Source organism: Pipistrellus hanaki, assembly GCF_964339955.1.
Source record: "Pipistrellus hanaki genome assembly, chromosome: 13".
NCBI classification, from domain to species: domain Eukaryota; kingdom Metazoa; phylum Chordata; class Mammalia; order Chiroptera; family Vespertilionidae; genus Pipistrellus; species Pipistrellus hanaki.
The window spans coordinates 21,792,448-21,813,616 of NC_140515.1; the positions used below are offsets into that span (position 1 = coordinate 21,792,448).

Below are 21,169 nucleotides of genomic sequence, written 5' to 3' on the forward strand. Positions count from 1 at the left end.
TTGATGACACTTACTCCTCAAGTTAAAAACTCAACTAAATAAGCATAGGGACAACCAGGGGCCACATGCTAACCTGACTCACTCAGGTAAGTCGTGCATGATGGCCTTACAAACTCCAGAGACCTAAAGTAACCACAAAGGATGGTCTGAAGAGAAAACCTTTTCATTAAAAAAGCAGCTTATAGTGGGTAGTCATGGCTAAGGCTGGTATCTTTGCTTACAAAGATCACCTTTGATCTTTACCGAGCCTCCTGTCTCTTTGCATCTAAGATATCATAACTGTGGGATGTCAGGGTAACTTTTAACTTTCCTTTTTCCGGACCCCTCACTAAATGGCTCTAGGGCACAGACCACAAATTCCCTCATTGTTAATTATTTCATTAATTGTTGACTATTAACCATCCTGCACCCACCTATGTAAAAGAAGTGTGTGTCTATCATTTTACCTTTTTATCCAATCCTAGAGTTTCCCTCCCCTGCCCATCCCCTTTGCTTTCTCCCACCTCCCTAATTTGTTACCATTGGATTTTATGTACCCCACTTACGTCTCCTCCTTTGATTGTATAAAACTAGGTGAAAAAAAACACCATTCTCCGGAACATTACCTTAACACCTTGAGATTCTGCTACCAGGCAATCTTCGACAGTTTGGCTTAAATAAACTCACAACAATGTCTGCTGTTTAAGCCCTCTGGTCTATGGGCTTTTTGTTCCAGCAGCCAGAATGGACTAAGGTTTGAATTTTTTTTTACATTAATAAGCACATGCTTACTATTTCCCTCTCCTGAACAACCATCATGACTCCATCACAGACTTTCAATATCACAATTCTTCAGTTCTTCATACAAATAATATGAGTCCCCCTTTTCTCAAACATCACTTGTTTTAAAAAATGGGCCTTTGAATCTGTTTTTTAAGCTGGTAACTTCCTGACGTTTATTTACTTGAGAATATAAGGCCCCTCTTTCCCTGCAGATCCTGAGTAATTCTGGAGAGTGTGTGTGGGAGGGGAGGGGGTAGAAGAGGATCTTGGCTCATATTCTTGTAGGTGAGCCTGAAAATGATATGTGAAGATCTGAGGGGGGGCCCTGGCCTCTGGCAGGTGGTCCTCTCCTTTCTCCCTGAACATGGATCTTGAGTAAATGTCTACAGTCATTTTTCAAAACTTCAAGGCAGTGACCTTTTCCCCACAACCCTGGCAATAGCTTTTCTATAAGCCTTCAGAGATTTTCAAAAGTCGTTACTAGCTCATTGCAAACGAATGCAGTCTTCCTAATTAACAGTACTGCGTTTCACGCCTAAAACAGATTAAGAGCTTTTTTTGTAATTGTTTCAGTAGATTAAATGAGCCTTATTCTGATTTAGCGGGATAAAATGTAAATGTTGAATGCATCCTACCTGTTTCTGAAATTGCTTTTATGAACCCAAATTTAGTTATAATCATGGCAACAGGTATTTTAATGTTGGGAGCGATCTGTCCTGTTGATGCATGAATATACAAATTACCCACTAGTGTAATCAGCACCATTATGCATTCATTTATGATTAGATATACCAGAGAAATGTTGCATCAGTCATTTGCACCAGTCCGATTCTTTATAGTTTTTTACATCTTTTCACATATCTGGTCCTTTCAGGTCCCTCAGTGTCCCTTTCTGTCACTCAAAGAATCACATCTGCATCTTTATCTATATGTTACCGTACTCCTCTCCTTCCACATTTTCCTCCCTATTTAATTTATTATTTGCATAGAGAAAGAGTCATATTCCTTGCTGAACCCCAGCTCTCATCTTTCCTCTTCCCAGGAGAAGTTTGGGGGTGATATAACCTGTCCTGGTTGATCCTCTTCTCCCTGGGATTCCCTATGCTTCCTAATGTGGACATCAGGACAATGAGAAACTCTACCTGAAGGAAAGAGAAGGGCCATCAAAGGTAACCAGACTATTCCCCTTTGCCACTCATCTGCATATAGTGACATAGTGTATGGTATGTATCGTGCAGTGTATGTTCATAGAATGCCTGGATACTCAGTGATATGTATTCATAGAGCCATATGAAAAGTCAACCTCACCAGGGCATGGGCATCACACCCATGACCATTAGAGCTAGCACAGTCCCCCTGAAGGATACACACACCCTCTCTGTCCACAATAAATCTACTGCAAGCCTATCTTCACCCCCACTCACTATTCACCATCTCCGCTAGCATCATCTTAGTTCAAGGCACCACTCTCACACACCTACGCTCAGAGAAGGACTCTCCTGGGATCACCTGCTTCTATTCTGACCTGACATGACCCTTCTCCTCACAGCACTCAAAGGGATTCTTTAAAAACAGATATCACATGCCATCCCGCCGCTCCCGTATAGAACATCCCAGTGGCTTCATCAGAATGGCCAAGGCTGGACCTCAGCCCACCTGACAAGGCCCCCTGGATGTGGCCTTTTCTCACCCAGGTCTCCTCTCAATGTCTCAGAGAAGGTCTCTGACCACCACCTCATCCCCTCTAAATCACATTCTGCCCCCTTATCCTGTTATATTTTTACAGCTCTTGGATTTTTATTTCCTTTTTGGCTTGATTTACTCAGTAGTATTTATCAGTACCTGCCATGAGCCAGGCTCTCCTGGAGTTGTATTTCAGTGTATGAGGGAGACACTATGACTGAAAAGGGCTCAGAATGAGTGTAATACAGAGCAAGAGGGTAATGCAGCTGCAGTTTCAACAGTGAGGTCAGGAAGGTGGCTCTGAGCACAGCCTGGGAGCAGAGTCTTGAGGGGGTGATAGATCTCATCACATGGCTATCGGGAAGATCACCCCAAGCACCAGCAACACAAGTGCCAAGACCTTAGGGGGCAGCAAGGCCTGTGGGTTCAAGGAACAGCGTGGAGCAGGAGAAGTTGAAGCTGGGTGAGGAGAGGTCTCAGAGCGATGGGCACTGAGAGATGAGGGGTGAGCAGGACCACGGCCCTTACTGGCTTTATTCTACCTGGAGCCACTGCAGGAGATTGAACACAAGATGGGGTGGCGTGGCTTTTACTTTAAAAGCTAAAGCATCATTCTGCCCAGAGTGGAGAACAGACTAGATGTCAGGAAGAGTGAGGAGGAGAAGGGTGGGGACAGGGAGGCCAGTTAGGAGGCTATTGGCCACAGTTGAGGGAGCAGGATGTGGCTCAGCCTCTGGTAGAAATGGCAAAGTGCCCGAGTGTGGTCAGATTCCAGTTGTTTAGAAGATTGAGGTGGCAGAACTCGCTGGCAATTGGGTGCCCATCCTCTAGGGAAGGAGAAGAAACAAGGAGAATGCAGTTTGGGCTTGAATCTTACTCTGGAACTGTCACTTGCTAAATTGAGGACAACTTGAGGGGATAGCAGTTTTGGGAATTAAAGCGAAGAGTCTTGGTTTGGGGTGCAAGAAACTTGAGGCTGCTGGTTGATACCCCACAGACCCCCTGAGTAGGCAGGGCTGTGATCAGGGCTGGATGTGTGAGTGTTGGCATCACCAGGGTCTAAGGTGGAGGCCTAACAATGGCTTTGATATGATCTGTCTCACCAGAACTTAGCATCTCCACAGGAGAAGGTAACTTCATCAGCCTTGTTCACATTATACCCCCAACAGCAATGGTGCCTGGCACGAAAATGTTTGTTGAATCAATGAACAAACTAATACATATAAAAAGCCTTACATGTGTGCAAAAGTTAAATATTATTTGACCCTATTTCAATTCTTTAAATCTATTCTAAAGAATTAAGCATATATTCAAATATTTAGGTACAGATGCTCATCACAGCACTGTTTATAGTAACAAAATACACAACCCACCTTATTTTTTAAAGCATATATATCTGATATGATAGTCTTCAGGATAAACACAAAAATTATATAGTTGGAGCTTTTTGATAACAGGGCTACAATGTGACTTTTAAAATGTTCTTCCTATTGCTTATCCATATTCTTGATTATTTCATATATTACAAAATAATTTTAAAATCTCTTTAAAAACGTGAAAACATCATTACACAGACAAGCCTCGCTGCTATGGATGAGCCCCTCTTCTTGGCAGGTCTGTATTTGGGGAACAAATCCATATCTTGTGATCTTAGCCTCAAAGCGACTCTCCAACCTGCCAACAATACAGTTTGCTCTATAGGACGGACAGACAGACAGACAGACAGACAGACAGACATACTATCAAGTGCACATTGGATGCCTGACCCTGGGCCTAGACAAGTGGGAACAGTGGAAGCAAAGAGGGTCCATGCCTTCAAGGGAGACAGAAAGACCTCCAATGGCACTTCAGAGGGGAAGGCCCTTGAAAGAAAGGAAGAGATTGGATAGATGGAGTGAAGAGAGTCTGGCAGGTCGGAGGAATTCTTGGAAAGTAAGAGCAATGAAAGCAATGGGGTAACTCAGCAGCCCTAGAGCCTTGCCAGGGCTGTGCTGGTGACAGGGCAGGGCCAGCGTTGTCTGGGTCTCGGAGCCCAGCTCCTAATTGATTCTGCCTGTGCTACAAATGCAACGGACTCGCCAATTAAGGCAGAGCTCACTGAAGCTTGCCTGCATCTCTGGTTACTTCTTCTTTCCACACGTTTGTTGATAGTGACACCGAACAGAGGGGGACCACCCACCAACACCTTCAACTTCAGACAGCAGGAATGTCTAAACAACGCAGCCCCTGCTCTGCTTCAACTCCAGTTTGAAATCCCAGGTGATGGGGCTGGGCTTTGTTAAAGGGTTCCCACCTGGTCCCCTCTGCTCTGGGTGTGAGTGAGGAAGAGGTGCCTCCCCTAGTGGTCAGATAAGCTTTCACATCACAAGTGAGGCGAAAAACAGTTTGTATAAGTTAAAATAATAAGAATCTTAAAACTCAGTCTACCTACCTCAAAATCTCTACAATAATTCAGGACCCTTTTCTCCTTATTACTTAAATATTCTCTTGACAGCATCTTATAAATAGGTAGGAAAAGAGGATATATTTATTCTCAGAGCTAATAAATTTGGGACAGATTCCAAGGTTGGTCTCACACAGGAACTTGTGTTTAGAAGGGTTCAACCTTTGGTTCAATACTCTTCTGTTGCCATTTTTGAAATTCTTAAGTTTTGAACCAAGGGCCTGAATTTTCATTTTGCACCAGGCTCATCAGCCAGTGTAGGAGGGCAGCCCCAAAACAAATACAGCAGAGACTCCACAATGAACAGCTCTCTCGGTGCCTCACAACACAGAGTATTATCTGCAGTTTCCAAAACCCATCCAAGGAAGAGCCTGGCAGGCAGCCTCTGGTCCGCAGGGAAGGATCAGGAGAAATCAACTCCAAGCCAGGGCTCCCTGACTTGTGCTGGTGCCCCCTTGGAGGACCCAGCGAACTGCTGAATGAAGTCAATCCAACTCGACCCAGCACAAGCTCGCTGCAAATACCCAAGAATGCTGCTAGACTTCAGGCTTGTCCTTGAAGTATTACCGATATAAGAACATCTTCTCTCTAAAGATAAGAAAGAGCCAGCGACACAGGGAAAATGCCTTCTGCTTTGTGCAGGGGAGATATTTAATGAAGAAGAGATGGCTTCCAGGTTAAATGTAAGTGAACTAAGAAATCAGAAATCAGTTAACTGGCAAATCTATGCAAGGTTGAAAGTCAGCCCAAGGTTGTGATCCAGTCTCATTTACCAACAGAGTGAACATGAGAGGAGTGAAGAAGTATTAGCTCATCTACTCTAGCTCTCAACCACCGATTTCCAGGCCCTTCCAGAAAGATTTTACCGGAGCCCAGTGTAAGTTCTTTTTTTGGTAAAAGACTTCTCCTCTAGTCTTGTCCACAGTCCACACTAGGGGTCAGCACCACCCAGGCTGGTACTGATTTTTATAAATAAAGTTTTATTGGCACACAGCCAGATACCCATGTGTTTCTGTATTACCCATAGCGGCTTTCACGCCACAATGGCAAAGCTGAGTAGTTAGAGCAGAGACCACATGGCCCATATTTAGTATTTATATCTAAATTTAGTATTTAGATATAAATACTAATACTAAAATATTTAATATCTGGTTCTAGACCCCTAATCTATACTCATACAAGGGTTCACAAAGCACACTATATTAAAGTGAAGACAACAGAAATTTTAAAACTATATAAATAGTTTTAACCCAGATTATGCATTGATAAATATTCACTAATCTAGATAGTTCCCCAGCGGTTGTTTGACTGTCTTCAAACAAGTGAATTTAATCAAAATTAATATAAAGACATAATGGAATGTGAAGGGGAACATAATTGAGGATAGTTTCTACAACACATCTCCCATGGCAATAGCCTCTGGTCATCATTTTGGTAACTTCCTCTCTACAAAGCTGTTGCACAGAAATCAGGAGACATTTGCTTTATGAATCATTGGAGTCACTGTAATGTAGCAATATTCACATAATAGGGTGACATGGATTTAAAATATGGCCGTATCTCTTACACTCAATAAGCAGAAATCAGGAAGGATGCTTTCTGGAAATTAGCAGGACGGACATCCTCATCTCATGGGTTAGTGTTTACAGACCCGCACTAATTGTTGTTTAAAGACATCTGTAATAATTCTAAGAATAGAAAATTGATATTAAAATACTATATTTCTGACTGCAAAAGTACTTTGGGCTCCGGGTATAGACATTGGCTATTCAGCAGGTATAAAGTTTCAGCTCTGCGTGATAAGTAAGTTCCAGAGACCTTCTGTAGATACCAGTACTATATGGGACACACAACAATTTGTTAAATGCTATCTCATGTACAATGTTTTTAGCACAATTTTTTAAAAATAAAGGTATAAATAAACTTCCTAAATCTTTGCCCTCCCTCCCTCCTTTGCTCCCTCTCTCCCTCCCTTCCTTCCTTCGGTTCCTTTCCTCCTGTTATTCTCTCATGGTAATATACATAAGCCTACCTTGTTTCTGCTTTGAGGTGCATTGTGCTAAGTTATACTGAATCTAGAAGAATTTATTTACATTTAAGTTGTTCCCAATTTTTTCCTTGGTCAGTTACTTTTAATGTACTCATGACATTTTAAAAGCAATGCAATTCTAACTACCTCTTATTACTAAGTTTTGAATTGAATACAAGTAGATTAATGTTCTGCAAACTTTGTCTCCCTTGGTAATTCATCCACTGGTGTGCAGAAGGGCTACATTTTTTGGAGTCTAAATATGTTTTTATTAATTTTAGAGATAGAGGAAGATAGAGGGAGAGAGAGAGATAGGAACATGGATAGATCAATGATCTGCTACCTCCTGAAAACTCCATACTGGGGATCAAGCCCAAAATCAGAAACTAAACCAGGGACTTCTTGGTCCATGAGACAATGCTCAACCACTGAGCCACAGCAGCTGGGCAAGAAGCACTACTTTCTGCCTATAGTGCACATCACGCCCCGCACCCTCCTATCACTGGCACACCTTGCACTGGAGGCTTGAAGCCAAGAGAGGTGGGGAGTTGTAGAAACCGAGGCTGTCTCCCTAACAAACCTCAAGCTGGAAGAAGCAGTACTTGGGGCAAATCCCACAACTCAGATGTGCACTTTTGTTAATTCATGATCGTTCAGGAATCCCATGGGAAATGATCAAAACTGCCAGGAAGATGAGAGTTGCATGGGTTTCTAAATGAATCCTAAACAGAGCCATGCCATTCGGTGGATTGCAGAACAGCTCCATTATGGACCAGAGGGAAAGCACAGGGCCCCCCTTCCTTCCCATCCCCTGAGAGACCACGGGAGGTTCACGTGGAGGGCTGATGAATGCCTCAGAAGGCCTGAAGTAGATTAGGATGCCAGTGTACTGGTTTGAAGTCTATATTTGAGCTCCAGGCTCAGCCAATTTGTCCTGGTTTCTTTTTACTTTAAGAAAAATAACAAAAGTGAGTTATTTGGTACATAAAGCAGCAAAACAACATTTTCTCCAGACAGTAAACAATACTTTCCAAAGCCAAAAACAAAAACTCAGAGCCTTAAACTCACTTGCTCAGGGAGCATGTGTCATGGGCTATTTCAAGCAAAGTCACAGGAAACCTTCAAACCACAAGTTAGTCTGAATGAGGCCAGCAATTTTACCCTGATCTTTTCTTCTACCCCAATGCGCATTAAGATTTTTCTCACACCTCTTTCAAAATTTTAAATGATTTTAATTAAATAGTTTTTTTATAGTTTTTTTTTAAATACATATTTTTATTGATTTCAGAGCAGAAAGGAGAGGGGGAGAGAGAGAGAAACATCAATGAGGAAAGAGAATCATTGACTGGCTGCCTCCTGCACACACACACCGCCCCCTACTGGGGATCAAGCCTGCAACCTGGGCATGTGCCCTTGACAGGAATCAAACCTGGGACTCTTCAGTCTGCAGGCTGATGCTCTATCCACTGAGCCAGTTAGGGCTTAAATACTATTTTAAAATTATCTAGTTGTGATTTTGTAGGCAGTCACCTGCATGTTGTAAAGCTAGAGTTAGCGAGCATAGGGCTAAAAGTGCATGACATAATCATCCCAGATGTCACCCTCTCATGCCCTCTCATGCCCCTTTCATTAACTGGAGGTAACATCACTGTGGTCACCAAGGAAATATTCATAAGTTGAAAAAGTATAGAAAAGAAAGTCTCTCACTTATTTGGCCATGATAAAAATTCGTCATGATACAACATGGATATTTTAAGTGAAAGATGAATGTCCCAAAGGATTTGGCACAGTGTAGTCAGAATTCTTGAACTTGGGGGGTGGAAGGCTGGCATCAGTGTGCACTGGGCCATTTCTATACAGGTTCATACAGAAGTCGTCATCCTCTGTCCCCAGTTCACCAGGAACAGGAGAAGGCTCCCAAGCTATCATTTAAGGGATTTGGCCTGAACTAGACTAGTGAGGATTGCCACGCCTGGAATCAGATCATTTCACCCACAGTCTGATTCAGATTGTCTCAATTATATTAACACTAGAGGCCCAGTTGGCCTGGCCAGTGATTGGGACTGCCTGGGTGAAGGGACAGTGGGAGGTTCGCTGTGGCAGTGCACTGACCACCAGGGAGCAGCTCCTGCGTTGAGTGTCTGTCCCCTGGTGGTTCGTGCATGACATAGCGACTTGTAGACCTGTCGTTTGGTCAACTGCTCTTGTAATGTTCGCTTAGGCTTTTATTTATATACTAGAGACCCAGTGCACCCTCTCAAATCCAGGACCCCTCAGGGGACATCCAACTGCCAGGTTAGGCCCGATCCCGGGGATCAAGCCTAAACCAGCAGTCAGGCATCCCTCTCACAATCCTAGACTACTGGCTCCTAATCGCTTACCTGCCTGCCTGTCTGGTTGCTCCTAACTGCCCTCCACCCCCCCCCCCCCCCCGTTGGCCTGGTTACCCCCAACTGCTGCATCCCACTAGCATGGTCACCACTGAGTGCTCCCCCGCTGACCTTGTCGCCCCCAACTGCCCCCACAACAGTCTGGTCACCCCTCACTGCCCCCCATGCCAGCCAAGTCACCCCCAACTGTCCCCCTGCCAGCCTGGTTGCCCCAATGCAGCCTGTTGTTCAGTTGTTTGGTTGTTCCTCACTAACCCTCCTGCCGGCCTGGTTGCCCCACACAGCCTGCTGCTTGGTTGTTACTGTGATGGTGTCCTGGACAATTTGCATATTCCTCTCTTATTATTATAGATAGATAATGAGTGAGCTTCATGCTTTTGCTTTTAATGTTTTTTGGATCATCTGCTGAAACAAACAAACAAACGTTTTCAAAGAGCATCCTCTCCCAGGTGGCTCATGTATTCATTCATTCATTCATTCATGCTCCTACTGAGCACTTTCCTTCTAGATAGTGGCCCAGATGCCCAGTTTTTTTCCTGATGGAACACTGAGCAGGTCTGTTCAGCACAGGTGTGCCTGCCTGCTCACCACAGTTGCAAACACCTTGACCTGGATTCTTCTGAGCTGCTTCACCTTCTTTAGATACAACTATGGATCCAGAACAGACAGCCTCAATCCAGTCCACAGAAGACACGTGGGGAAGGAGGCTAGAGAGAGGAGGCACGACTGCTGACATTGCATTTAAAACTTTGGGCACAGACTTTTCCACCCCAGGACTTTGCAGTTAGGTGGGCTGGTATATACTCCCATTTTTCTTTCCTATTTTCTGTCCCATGCCACAGAGCGAGTCCTGAATCTATATGACCTAACATCCATCTAATGATAAAAATGGAAATGGTTCAAATTAGCCAAAAAAGCTCACTTTTGTTTTTAAATATCCCAAGATTTCACTGAAAAACAAATAAATGCCTTGCCTTCTGAGAGTTTCTCCAAATAAAATGAGCCATAAGAAAATTGTAACTTCAATCAAAATTTTTTTACATACAGTAAAAGCAACCAAACACACACTATTTGACTGTTTACACTGAACGAATAAAGCCCCCATTTAAGTGTTCCTCATATATGTCAGATTATTTTTAATCAAACTTTTATTTTGAGGTAGTTACTATAGATTCCCATGCAGTTGTCAGAAATAACACAGAACAGTGTAATATGTCCTTTAAGCAGTATTCATTAATAATATTTTACAAAACTATGCTACAGTATCACAACCAGGGTGTTGACATTGATTTTGTTGGATTCTAAATGGCCTCATCACAGTGGGATCCCTCATGCTGCCCTTTTACAGCCGCTGGCCTCTCCCCACTCTAACCTCTAACCCCTGAAAACCACTAATCTGTTCTACATTTCTATAATTTTGTCATTTTAAGAACATTATATGTAGTGTATTTTGTTTGGGGATTGATGTTTTCTTTACTCAAAATAATTCTCTAAAGATTTAAAGATTCATCTAAATTATTGGATGTAGCAATCAGAATCTTTTTAAAATTGTTAAGTACTGTTTTTATATATATATGAGGTTGGGAAAAAGTTGGTTAAATTACCAACTATTATTACCTCAAAAGATAAATAATAATAAGGATATGGAATAACTATAAGAATACAAATAATACAAATAAATAAATAAGACAAGAATAAATTCTGTTTCATGTACTCACAACTTAAATGCTTTTTGTGAATTTAATTCTACTTTTGTTCCCATGATGCCCTGCAGCTCGGGTACTCAGGTGCTTGGGCTTTCAGGTCTGGCTTCCTCACCAGGTATGGTGAGTATCAGCTGCCATGGGAGCCTTGCCTCAGGAGTCACCCCCTTGGACCATACTACTTGAGAGCGGGGGGAGGGGAGGGGAGCGGCCTAGGCAGCAGTGATTTGATGTCTATAACATGCCTGCCAGACACCCCTCTCCCCCTGCAGAGCCATGCTAGTCCCTTCTGGATTGCTGGCAGGGGGCTTCCAGTCTGTGACTGGGGCTGCGACTGGGGCTGTGACTGGGGCTGCTGGGCTGCAGGTGGAGGACCCTGAAATCCATAGGGCTCTGTTACCATCAGGAACTGGAAATATCTATTTTTCTGATTCCCCCCCTGCCGGGGGAACTCTGAGCTTGGGGCCCCACAAGCCCCTTCTTTCCCGCCACAAGGCAGGCCAGGGCGAGGACTCTGGGAGGGTGGACTCTGGGCTTGTGCCCCAGAGGTCCCTTCTCTCCTGCCGCATGGCAGACCAAGGCACTGATGCTGGGCGCAGGGACCTGGGCTCGCAGCCCCGCAGTCCACTCCCTTCCCGCCACACAGCCATGGCTCTGATGCTGACCTCATGTCACAGCTGGCGATGGGAGCTCAGCATCCCACTACCAGTCCTCTGGCCAAGGAGCAGATGCTAGGCTCCTGTTGCTGGGGCGATGCCACCAGCATCTGCTATGGGCACTGCCATTTTTGTTGTGGAGTGATGGTTAATTTACATATTACTCTTTTATTAGATAGGATAGGTGACTTTTATTATTTCATTTATTAGTTCTAGGAGTTTTTGGTTGGTTGGTTGGTTGGTTGGTTTTGCCTTTTTAGTACATTCACTGGAATTTTCTACAATCATGTATAATCATGCCATCTAAAAATAAAGGTAGTTTAATTTCTTCCTTTCTGACCTGTATGTCTTTATTTATTTTCCTAATTTTACTAATTTAATCCACTGCCAGAATTTACAACACTATGTTAAATAAGAATTATGAATATGGACACCATTTCCTGTGCTGACCTTAAGAGAAATATTAGCTGTAGGATTTTGTAGATGGTCATTATCAACTTCAGGAAGATACCTCTGTACCTGTGTTGCTGAAAGTTTTTTTTTTTTTTTAATTTTTTAAATTGTGAGTTTGTTGGATTTTTAAAAATGCCTTTATTGAGTTAATGGATGTCACCATATGATTTTTTATCTTTAGCCTGTTGATATGGTAAATTACATGAACTGTTTGGATACTGATGGTGAACCAGACTCACATAACTAGACTAAAACCTTCTTGATGATGATGTATAATTCCTTATATACATTACTAGAGGCCTGGTGCATGAAATTTGTGCATAGGGCGGGAGGTCCCTTAGCCCAGCCTGCACCCTCTCCAATCCAGGACCCCTTAGGAAATGTCCAACTGCAGTTTAGGTCCAACCCCGAACCAGGACTGCTGGCTCCTAACCTGGCTGCCTATCTGATCACCCCTAACCCTTCTGCCCGCCTGCCTAATTGCCCCTAACTGTCTCTGCCTTGGACTCACCATCATTATTTTGTCTGGAAGGATGTCTGGAAGACATCTGGTCTATCCAGACTAATTAGCATATTACCCTTTTATTAGTATAGATTGGATTTGATGTGCTAACATTTTGTGGAGGACTCTTGCTGTACATCCATGAAGAATACTGGTCAGTAGTTTTCTTCTGTGCTTTGGCTTATCAGGGAACTGCTAGCCTTATAAAAAAAGTTGGGGAGCCGAAACCCGTTTGGCTCAGTGGAGAAAGCGCTGGTCTGTGGACTGAAGGGTCCCGGATTCAATTCCAGTCAAGGGCATGTACCTTGGTTGCAGACACATCCCCAGTAGGGGGTGTGCAGGAGGCAGCTCATCGATGATTCTCTCTCATCGATATTTCTAACTCTCTATCCCTCTCTCTTCCTCTCTGTAAAAAAATCAATAAAATATATTAAAAAAAATAAGTTGGGGAGATTTCCCTCCTTTTATTTTTTTTTCTGGAAGAGATTCTGTAAAATTGGTGTTAATTCTTCTTTAAATGCTTGGTAGAATCATCCAGCAAAACAATCTGGAACTCACTTTGTTTTTTCTTCATTTTTTGGAACTTTAAATTATGAGATAAATTTCTTAAATATTTATAGGACTATTCAGGTACTCTGTTTCATCCTGATTGGATTTTCACAGCTTGTAGTCTTTGAGTACTTGGCCCATTTCTTCTAAGTTCTCCAATTCATGAGTATAAAGTTGTTTGTAATGTCCTTGTATTGTTTTTAACAATTGCAGTATCTGTAGTGATATTCCCTGTTTCACTTTTGATATTGGTGATGTGTAACCTCTCTTCTTTTAATTTCACCAGTCTTGCTACAGGTTTATCAGTTTTATTGATTTATTTTTGAAGAACCATGTTTTGTTGCCATTGATTTTTCTCTACTGTTAACCTGGTTCAATTTAATTTATTCTTCTTTTTATTATATATATATATATATATATATATATATATATATATATATATATATATATTACTGTTTGCTTTGGGTTTATTTTTCTTTCTTTTTCTAGTATATTGTGCTAAACAGTTAGATTATTAATTTGAGGCTGTCCTCTTCCTTATGTAGGACTTTAGTGATACAAATTTCCCTCTAAAATCTGTAACAGCTTTGTCTAACACATTTTGATATGTTGTCTTTTCATTTTCATATACTTATATATGAAATATATAAATACCTCCTCCTTGACCCATGGATTATTTAGAAGCATGCTCCATTTATAAGTGTTTGAATATTTTTTTGTCATCACTCTGTTATAGATTTCTAGTTTGATTCCATTATTATCAGAAAAGATATTCAATACGATGTCAACTCTTTTATAGTTGTTAAGATTTGTAGTATGACCCAGGATATGTTTTATCTTGGCTAATGTTCCATGGGTATTTGAAAAGAATATGCATGCTATATTGGCAAATAAAGTATTCTATAAATGTTATTCAGATCTTATTGGTTAATAATTATGTTTAGTTCTTCTCTATCCATGCTGATTTCAGTTTAGTAATATATCAGTTATAGACTGTGAAATGTTCAAGTCCCCACTGTAATTATAGGATTTTCTTTTTTTAAAAAAAATTATTTATTTATTTTAGAGAGCTAGAGAAGAACATTGATTTGTTGTTCCACTTTTTGCATATTCATCTGCTGATTCTTATTTGTGCTCTGAACTGGAATTGAACCTGCAACTTTGGCATATTGGAATGATGCTCTAACCAACTGAGATACCTGACCAAGGCTAACTGTAGGTTTTTCTATTTCTACCCCAAGTTGTATTACTTTTTTAAAAATTATTTTTCAATTATAGCTGACATACAACATTTTATTAGTTTTAAATATGTAGCATAGTGATTGGGCATTTTCTGGTATATATGTTACAAAAAATTATCCTAATAAGTCTAGTACCCATATGACAGCATACATAGTTATTACAATATTATTGACTATATTCCCTATGCTATACTTTATATTTCCATGACTATTTTTATAACTAGCAATTCGTACTTCTTGTTCCCTTTCACCTTTTTCATGCATTCCCTAACCCCTGTTCCATTTGGTGACCATCAATTTGTTCTATAAATCTAATATTTTTGTTTTTTAAAATTTTTTTTTTTAGATTTCACAGATAAGCAAAAGCATGTGGTAACTGCTTAATCTGCCTGACATATCACTTAGCGTAATATCCTCTAAGTCCATCCATATTGTCACAGATCACAAGATTACATTCTTTTTATGGCTGAATTATAATATCCCCTTGTATAGATGTACCACATCTTGTTTTCATTCAACTAACAATGAACACTTAGCCAATGATACATGTCAAGGGGGGGGGGTTTAAAATCCAAAATATATAATAAACTTATAAACTTAACAACAACAAAAACAATCTGGTTAAAAATGTGCAAAGGAACTGAGTAGACATTTCTTCAAAGAGGTCATACAGATGGCCAATAGACATATAAAAAGATGCTTAATATCACTAATCAACAACTCTGTTAATTTTTGCTTCATGTGTTTTAAAGCTCCATAGTTTAGTCCAAACACCTTTAGAATAGTTTTGTCTGCCTGGTGGGTTAATCCTTTTATCATTCTGTATTTTGAGAATTTTTTATTTTGTTCTAAAGATGATATTACCTGAAGTTAAAATAGCCACCCTTATTAATGTTTGCATTGTATACCTTCTCCCATCCTTTTACCTTCAAAATACCCATATTCTTGTGTTTCAAGTGAATTGGTTGTATCATTTTTTTATCCACTCAGTTAATCTCTACCCTTTCAATGGTGCGTTTATATGAAAGATAATTAGTTAAGGCTTAAGTTTGCCAATTTATGTCTTTTTCCTCTTCATTTCCTCTGAATCTCATCCCTGTTTCTCTTTTCTAAATTCCTGAGTTGCTTTCTAGGAAAACCCATCTTTACTGTTTTCTTATAGTTGCTCTAGTTATTAAAAATATGTAACTTGTCCCAGTCTACTGTTATCAGCATGTATCAATCCCATAAAAAATGTAGAAATTAGATTCCTTTACCCTCCATACTTTAAAAATATAATTGTCTTAAGTATTTTCTCAATAAACATTGGGAACCACATTGGATGATACTATATAATTTTTGCTTCAACTATCAGATATGATTTAAGAATCTTCTGAGAATTATAAAAGTCTATTATACTTATTCCTATTTTTACCCATTCCAATATTCTTTCCTTTCTGCACTTTCAATTCTTTTTCTATTATTTCCTTTATTTTTGGAGAACTTCTATAGCTACTCTTTAAATGCTGATGTGCTGATAACAAATTCTCATAGCTTTCAGTCATCTGAGAATGTCTTCATTTCCCCTTCATTCATAAAATTTATTTTCACTGAATACAGAATCCCGAGTTGACAGTTCTTTTCTTTCAGTATTTGAAGAATACTATGCCACTTCTTTCTGGTCTCCATGATTTCACATGAGAAATTTACTGTCGTTCGAATGAGTAATTTAAGTAACATGTCTTTTCTCTCTGGCTCTTATCAAGTTCTTTCCCTTTGTCTAATTGTATTTAATTATTATGTGTCTTTCCATTGATTTACTTGGGTTTATCCTATTTGGAATTTGCTTAGCCTCTTGAATGTATATGTTTATACTTTTTTATTAATTTGGAGAATTTTTCAGCCAATGCATCTTCAAACATCTATCGAGTTCTACTGGCTCTTCTGGGACTTTCATGACGTGACTGCTTGCCCTTTTGTTATTGTCCACATGTCCCCGGGACTTGTTTCATTTCAGTCCATTTTCTCTCTGCTTTTCAGATTGGGTGTTTTCTATTGATCTATACTAATGTTCAATGGTTTTACCTGCTGTCTTCTCCACTCTACTGGTGAGCTGATCCAGTCAGCTTTTTATTTTGGTAACTGTATATTTCAGTTCTATAATTTTCATTTAGCGCTTTTTTATCACTTCTATTTCTTGGCTAATATTTTTTATTTTTTATTTTGCTTGATTCAAGAGAATTCTTCATTGCCCCTTGAAGCAATTTGATAATTTCAACATCTGATTCATGTCAATATTAGCTTGTGTTGATTGTCTTTTCTCACTCATATTGTGACTTTCCTAGTTTTTGGGTGACAAGAAATGTTTTATTGAATTATGAGCATTTTGGACTATATATTATGAGACTCAGTCTTATTTTATCATTTTTTTCTTAGCATTTTGTCTCTCTGTTGAGGTGGAGCACAAAAACCATGTGGATATCAGTGGGATGGAAAGTCAACTCTCTGTTCAGCCCCACTGAAGCTATGGAGAGTTGTCTAGAGTTGTACCACTGATGTTTGGCTGAAATAGGAAAGGTGTTGTCTCAAAGGTTTTCTTGGATACATCACCCTTCTTCTGGTCATTTAGCTTTTCTTGAAACTTCTATATACAATACTTGTGGGTGTCCATTCGTGTGTGTGTGTGTGTGTGTGTGTGTGTGTGTGTGTGTGTGTATTGCTGGTTCAGATGGGAATCATCTGGATTGCTCTATTCAGGTCATTTGGGAATCATTATGGAAATCCAGGGAGCTCACCTCATGTCTTTAGATTAAGTTATGTACAGGGACTTCTATTTGTAAGGGGGAGAGTCTAATTGAAATGTGCCTACTCCATATTGGCAGAATCAGAATCTGGATTAATTTTTATATTCAAAACTATTCCTGTCTTCAATACCCATACAATCAAAGAGAATTTTAAATATGTTTTTAGCCCACCCTTTCTAACAAGTTTTTCAATCATAAGAATTTATAGCTCCAGATATCAAACTGGCTCTGTTCATTGGGAAGTTACCTAAAGGAAGTTACCTTAATCATTTCAAGCATCTTTTTAATATACATATATATATTGACTTCAGAAAGGAAGGGAGAGGGAGAGAGAGCTATAAACATCAATGATGAGAGAAAATCATTGATCAGCTGCCTTCTGCATGCCCCACACTGGGAATTGAGCCTACAACCCGGGCCTGTCCCCTGACCGGGAATCAAACAATGACCTTCCAATGCTCAATAACCGTGCTGAAGCATCTTTTCTATTTAATGTCATAAGCACCATCACTGGCCACCTATCTGAGGTTTGGAGATGTTCCAATGCTGCTATATCGGGGAAGGTATGCGATCCAGACCTGGGCAAAGACCAGACAAAGGGAAAGTTTCTAGGAAAATCCGCTGGTAGGTTTATGTCATTTTTTCTTATCATAGTCTAGAAAAAGGCCATAAGCCAACATTCACTAGATACACTTGCTCTTGGATCTACAATGTACCTGTTTCTCTCATCTAAGAACAAAGCTTGCTATGGCATGTCTTCTTCTTCAAACTGACGCTTGGATGTCAATTCCGGTATAATGTCTTCCTTCTCACCTGTGTTCTAAATCCTTTGTCCTCCACTAACGCAAAGATGCCCAAACCAGGTTCTTCTAACACTGCATCTAAGCACCAGCGTCACTCCTATTTGGGCCAGGAGGTCTCCCAGCAAATGCACAGAGCCTCACAGAGGCCTACTTTGGCCACTATCCTCGGCCACCTCAAGGGTCTGCTCTCCAGGGCAGGTGCATCATTTCATTCTTTGTATCTGGCAGTTACAACAAAACGAATGTGAGCATCAGCAGCTATGAGTCCCAGGAGGTATTACATTGTTGTAGTTGCAGCTGCACCTTCAGCCTAAATTGTCACCTGGCCCTATAGCGGTAGTATTGGTAGCGGTAGTGGTTCTACTGATTAATTCAAAGATTAAGTAAAAGAAAACAATATTTATTTTTATACAAATCTATTCTGGGTGTTTTCCTAGAATGTTCCAACTGGAAGGTGAACTTCTACCTCATTTCCTAAGGTCCTCGTTTAACCTGTCTTCCTTTTGTTCCATAATATGTAGGAAGCAGGCAATACTTGGAGCATTAAAGACACAGCAGAGAGCAGACATCATCTCTATCCTTGTAAAGCTTACCTTCTCACCTGGGAGACAAGTTACCCCAATAGCTACCTCAATAATTATTTAATCAATTATAAAAGGCAATAATAATATACCAAGTGACTTAAATTTTCTTTAAAATCTCAGCAACAGTCATATTTTTTTCAATGGTATCAACCCAGGTGCCAAGCACAACAGAGGATGTGCTTAGAGCAAAAGAAAGAGAAAACCAATGTAATTGTTTCGCCATTAGCAAGCACCTGAAATCAATGCAATCATTGCACTGCCATGATTTCATCCTGCCTCTTCCTAAATGTTCACACACAAGGGTTCTGAGGCCCGCAGGGAAAGAGCAGTGCATTTGATGAGTTTCTAAAGGTTAAGACATAATTATTATAAGTGATCACCGTGGGCAGACGGGTGTGCCAGGCCCCTGACGCGCCCACCCAGCAGCAGGCCTCACCTCCTTGTTCGTCCTGTCGGCTTGCACCAATGTCCCATTCAGGCAAGGTTCCACATAGTGAAGCTCCTCGTTATACTGCAGAGGGAAAAACAGCCAAGAGGAAACAGTAAGCATTTAAAAAGGGTCCAGTGTAATCATTTAAGGCCACACACACAAAACAGAAAAGCAGTATGATCACAGGTTCAATTCATTCACCTAAGGTGGCTTTTCCAATTGGTGCCCCTGGAGAAACCTTGCCTATGTGCCAAAGATGGCCTTGGTTCTTTTCTAGTTTGAAGAAGAAACTTCTAGAGCATGTGTTGGCCTGGCAGTGTTCAGGGTGTACACAGTTAAATGATGATCCTTCAGGGGGAGCTCTAAACACCAAGCTCCCTGGGCATGGCTGACAGCACACAGCCCATGTGTAAGGTGACCAGATGTTCCGCTTTTGGCGGGACAGTCCCGATTTTTAACAATTTGTCCCGCTCCCCGCGGCATTTTAAAAAAGTCCCGATTTTTTTTTTTTTTTTTAAAGAATTGGGACTTTTTAAAAATGCCGCGGAAAGGGGGACAAATTGTTAAAAATCCGGGCTGTCCCACCAAAAGCGAAACGTCTATTTACCTTACACATGTGGGATCTAAAGGGCATCCCAGACTTGGGCGAATAGACCTCCAGCTCCTGCCTTTGGCTTCCTGGAGCCAGAGGAGCATGTGTGGGTCGCAGGTATAGGAGGCCAGAATAGAGGAGAGGCCTTGATGCTCCCTGGGCACCCTGGGGGGCTGAGCAGGTGTTGGTCACAGCATTACTATGCACAGTGACCACGGCTTCCACAGAGGCCAAGGCCAGCCTTCCAATCATGCTTGATCCTAGAATACACAGAATAAGACCATTTGATTTTGTCCAAATCTTACAACTATGAAGTTGAAATGTGAGTGTTCTTCTCTTCATTTCTCTTATCAAGCAGGATTTCTCTGCACTGTAGCTAGACTGGTCCTTCCAAACTATAAATCTGACTATATCATCTCCCCTCGGCCCCATTCACAGCTCCCACTGCTCTTCAGATAAACCTGCCCAGGCCTTGGCAAGGCTCTGGACACTGGCATCCGTTGACCTTTCTAGCACCTTAACTCAGTAGTCCTCCCCCATGAACTTAGCACAGCCAGTCCTAATTCCCTCACTCTGGCATCTGCTGGCTGACTCCTGCTCATCCTCCAGCTCAGCTCATTCCTGCCTCCTCTGGGAAGCAGCCTGGGGGGCAGATGTGACCCCACCCCTAAATCCTCCCAAATCCTAGTTACCTGGTGCCTAGTTCCCTCATCATAAGGCAGGGCCACATTGCAAGAATCCATGTCTGATTCTGTGTGTTCCCTGTGACAGCACGGGGCTGAGCCCACAGCAGGTGACCAGGAACATGTTCAGTGAGAGTGTCAGGGCACTACATGGACCAAAAGCCAAGCCCAGAGTCCCTGAGGGAAAGAGCCAGAATCATCTCACAAGCCCAGATCTCATGCAAAGCCTGGATAAGGAGTTTGGGCTTTAAACTTGAGGGCATAGAGGACCATGGAGGACTGTGAGCTGGGGTGTGAGGGAAATAAAGTGAATAGCTTGGGACAACTGCTCTGGACAAACTGCAGAGATGACTCAAGAGGACCAGACCTGCAGCCTCTGCTACAGCTATGGAGACTCATCAGTCCCACATGCTGAGGTGTTTACAAGCAAGTCGGAGTAGTGATAATGCTAACACCTACTTTAACTATACACAGGCTAGACTTCATCCACACAGCATTTCCACCTCATTACTTTCCCTTCACAGATAGGGAAATGGGGGCAGAGCAAGGATGATCCACTTGTCCAAATTCATACATCAGGGGTGGAGTCCAGATTCAATTCCAGACAGTCTAACCCCATAGTCAGCAAACTGAGGCTCTCGAGCCACATGCCGTTCTTTGGCCCCTTGAGTGTGGCTCTTCCACAAAATACCACAGCCTGGGCAAGTCTATTTTGAAGAAGTGGCGTTAGAAGAAGTTTAAGTTTGAAAACTTTGGCTCTCAAAAGAAATTTCAATCATTGTACTGTTGATATTTGGCTCTGTTGACTAATGAGTTTGCCGACCACTGGTCTAATCTCACAACCCCTGACCTCAGGATGACCACACTCCCAGTGCCTCCTCTC

General features: G+C 41.4%; 1 protein-coding gene across 4 annotated transcripts in view; it reads right to left on the reverse strand.

The window, feature by feature from the left end:
- The window catches only part of CACNA2D3 (calcium voltage-gated channel auxiliary subunit alpha2delta 3), a 781,459-nt gene that overhangs the window by 406,938 nt on the left and 353,352 nt on the right, over positions 1-21,169 (reverse strand). For all 4 annotated transcript variants that reach the window (XR_014796705.1, XR_014796706.1, XR_014796707.1 and 1 more), the window contains exon 9: positions 19,018-19,092. Coding sequence is in view for 1 of the 4 variants with exons in the window: in XM_084903113.1 (XP_084759239.1) it covers positions 19,018-19,092 (75 nt within the window). In the remaining 3 variants the exon portion in view is untranslated. The remainder of the gene's footprint in view (positions 1-19,017; positions 19,093-21,169) is intronic.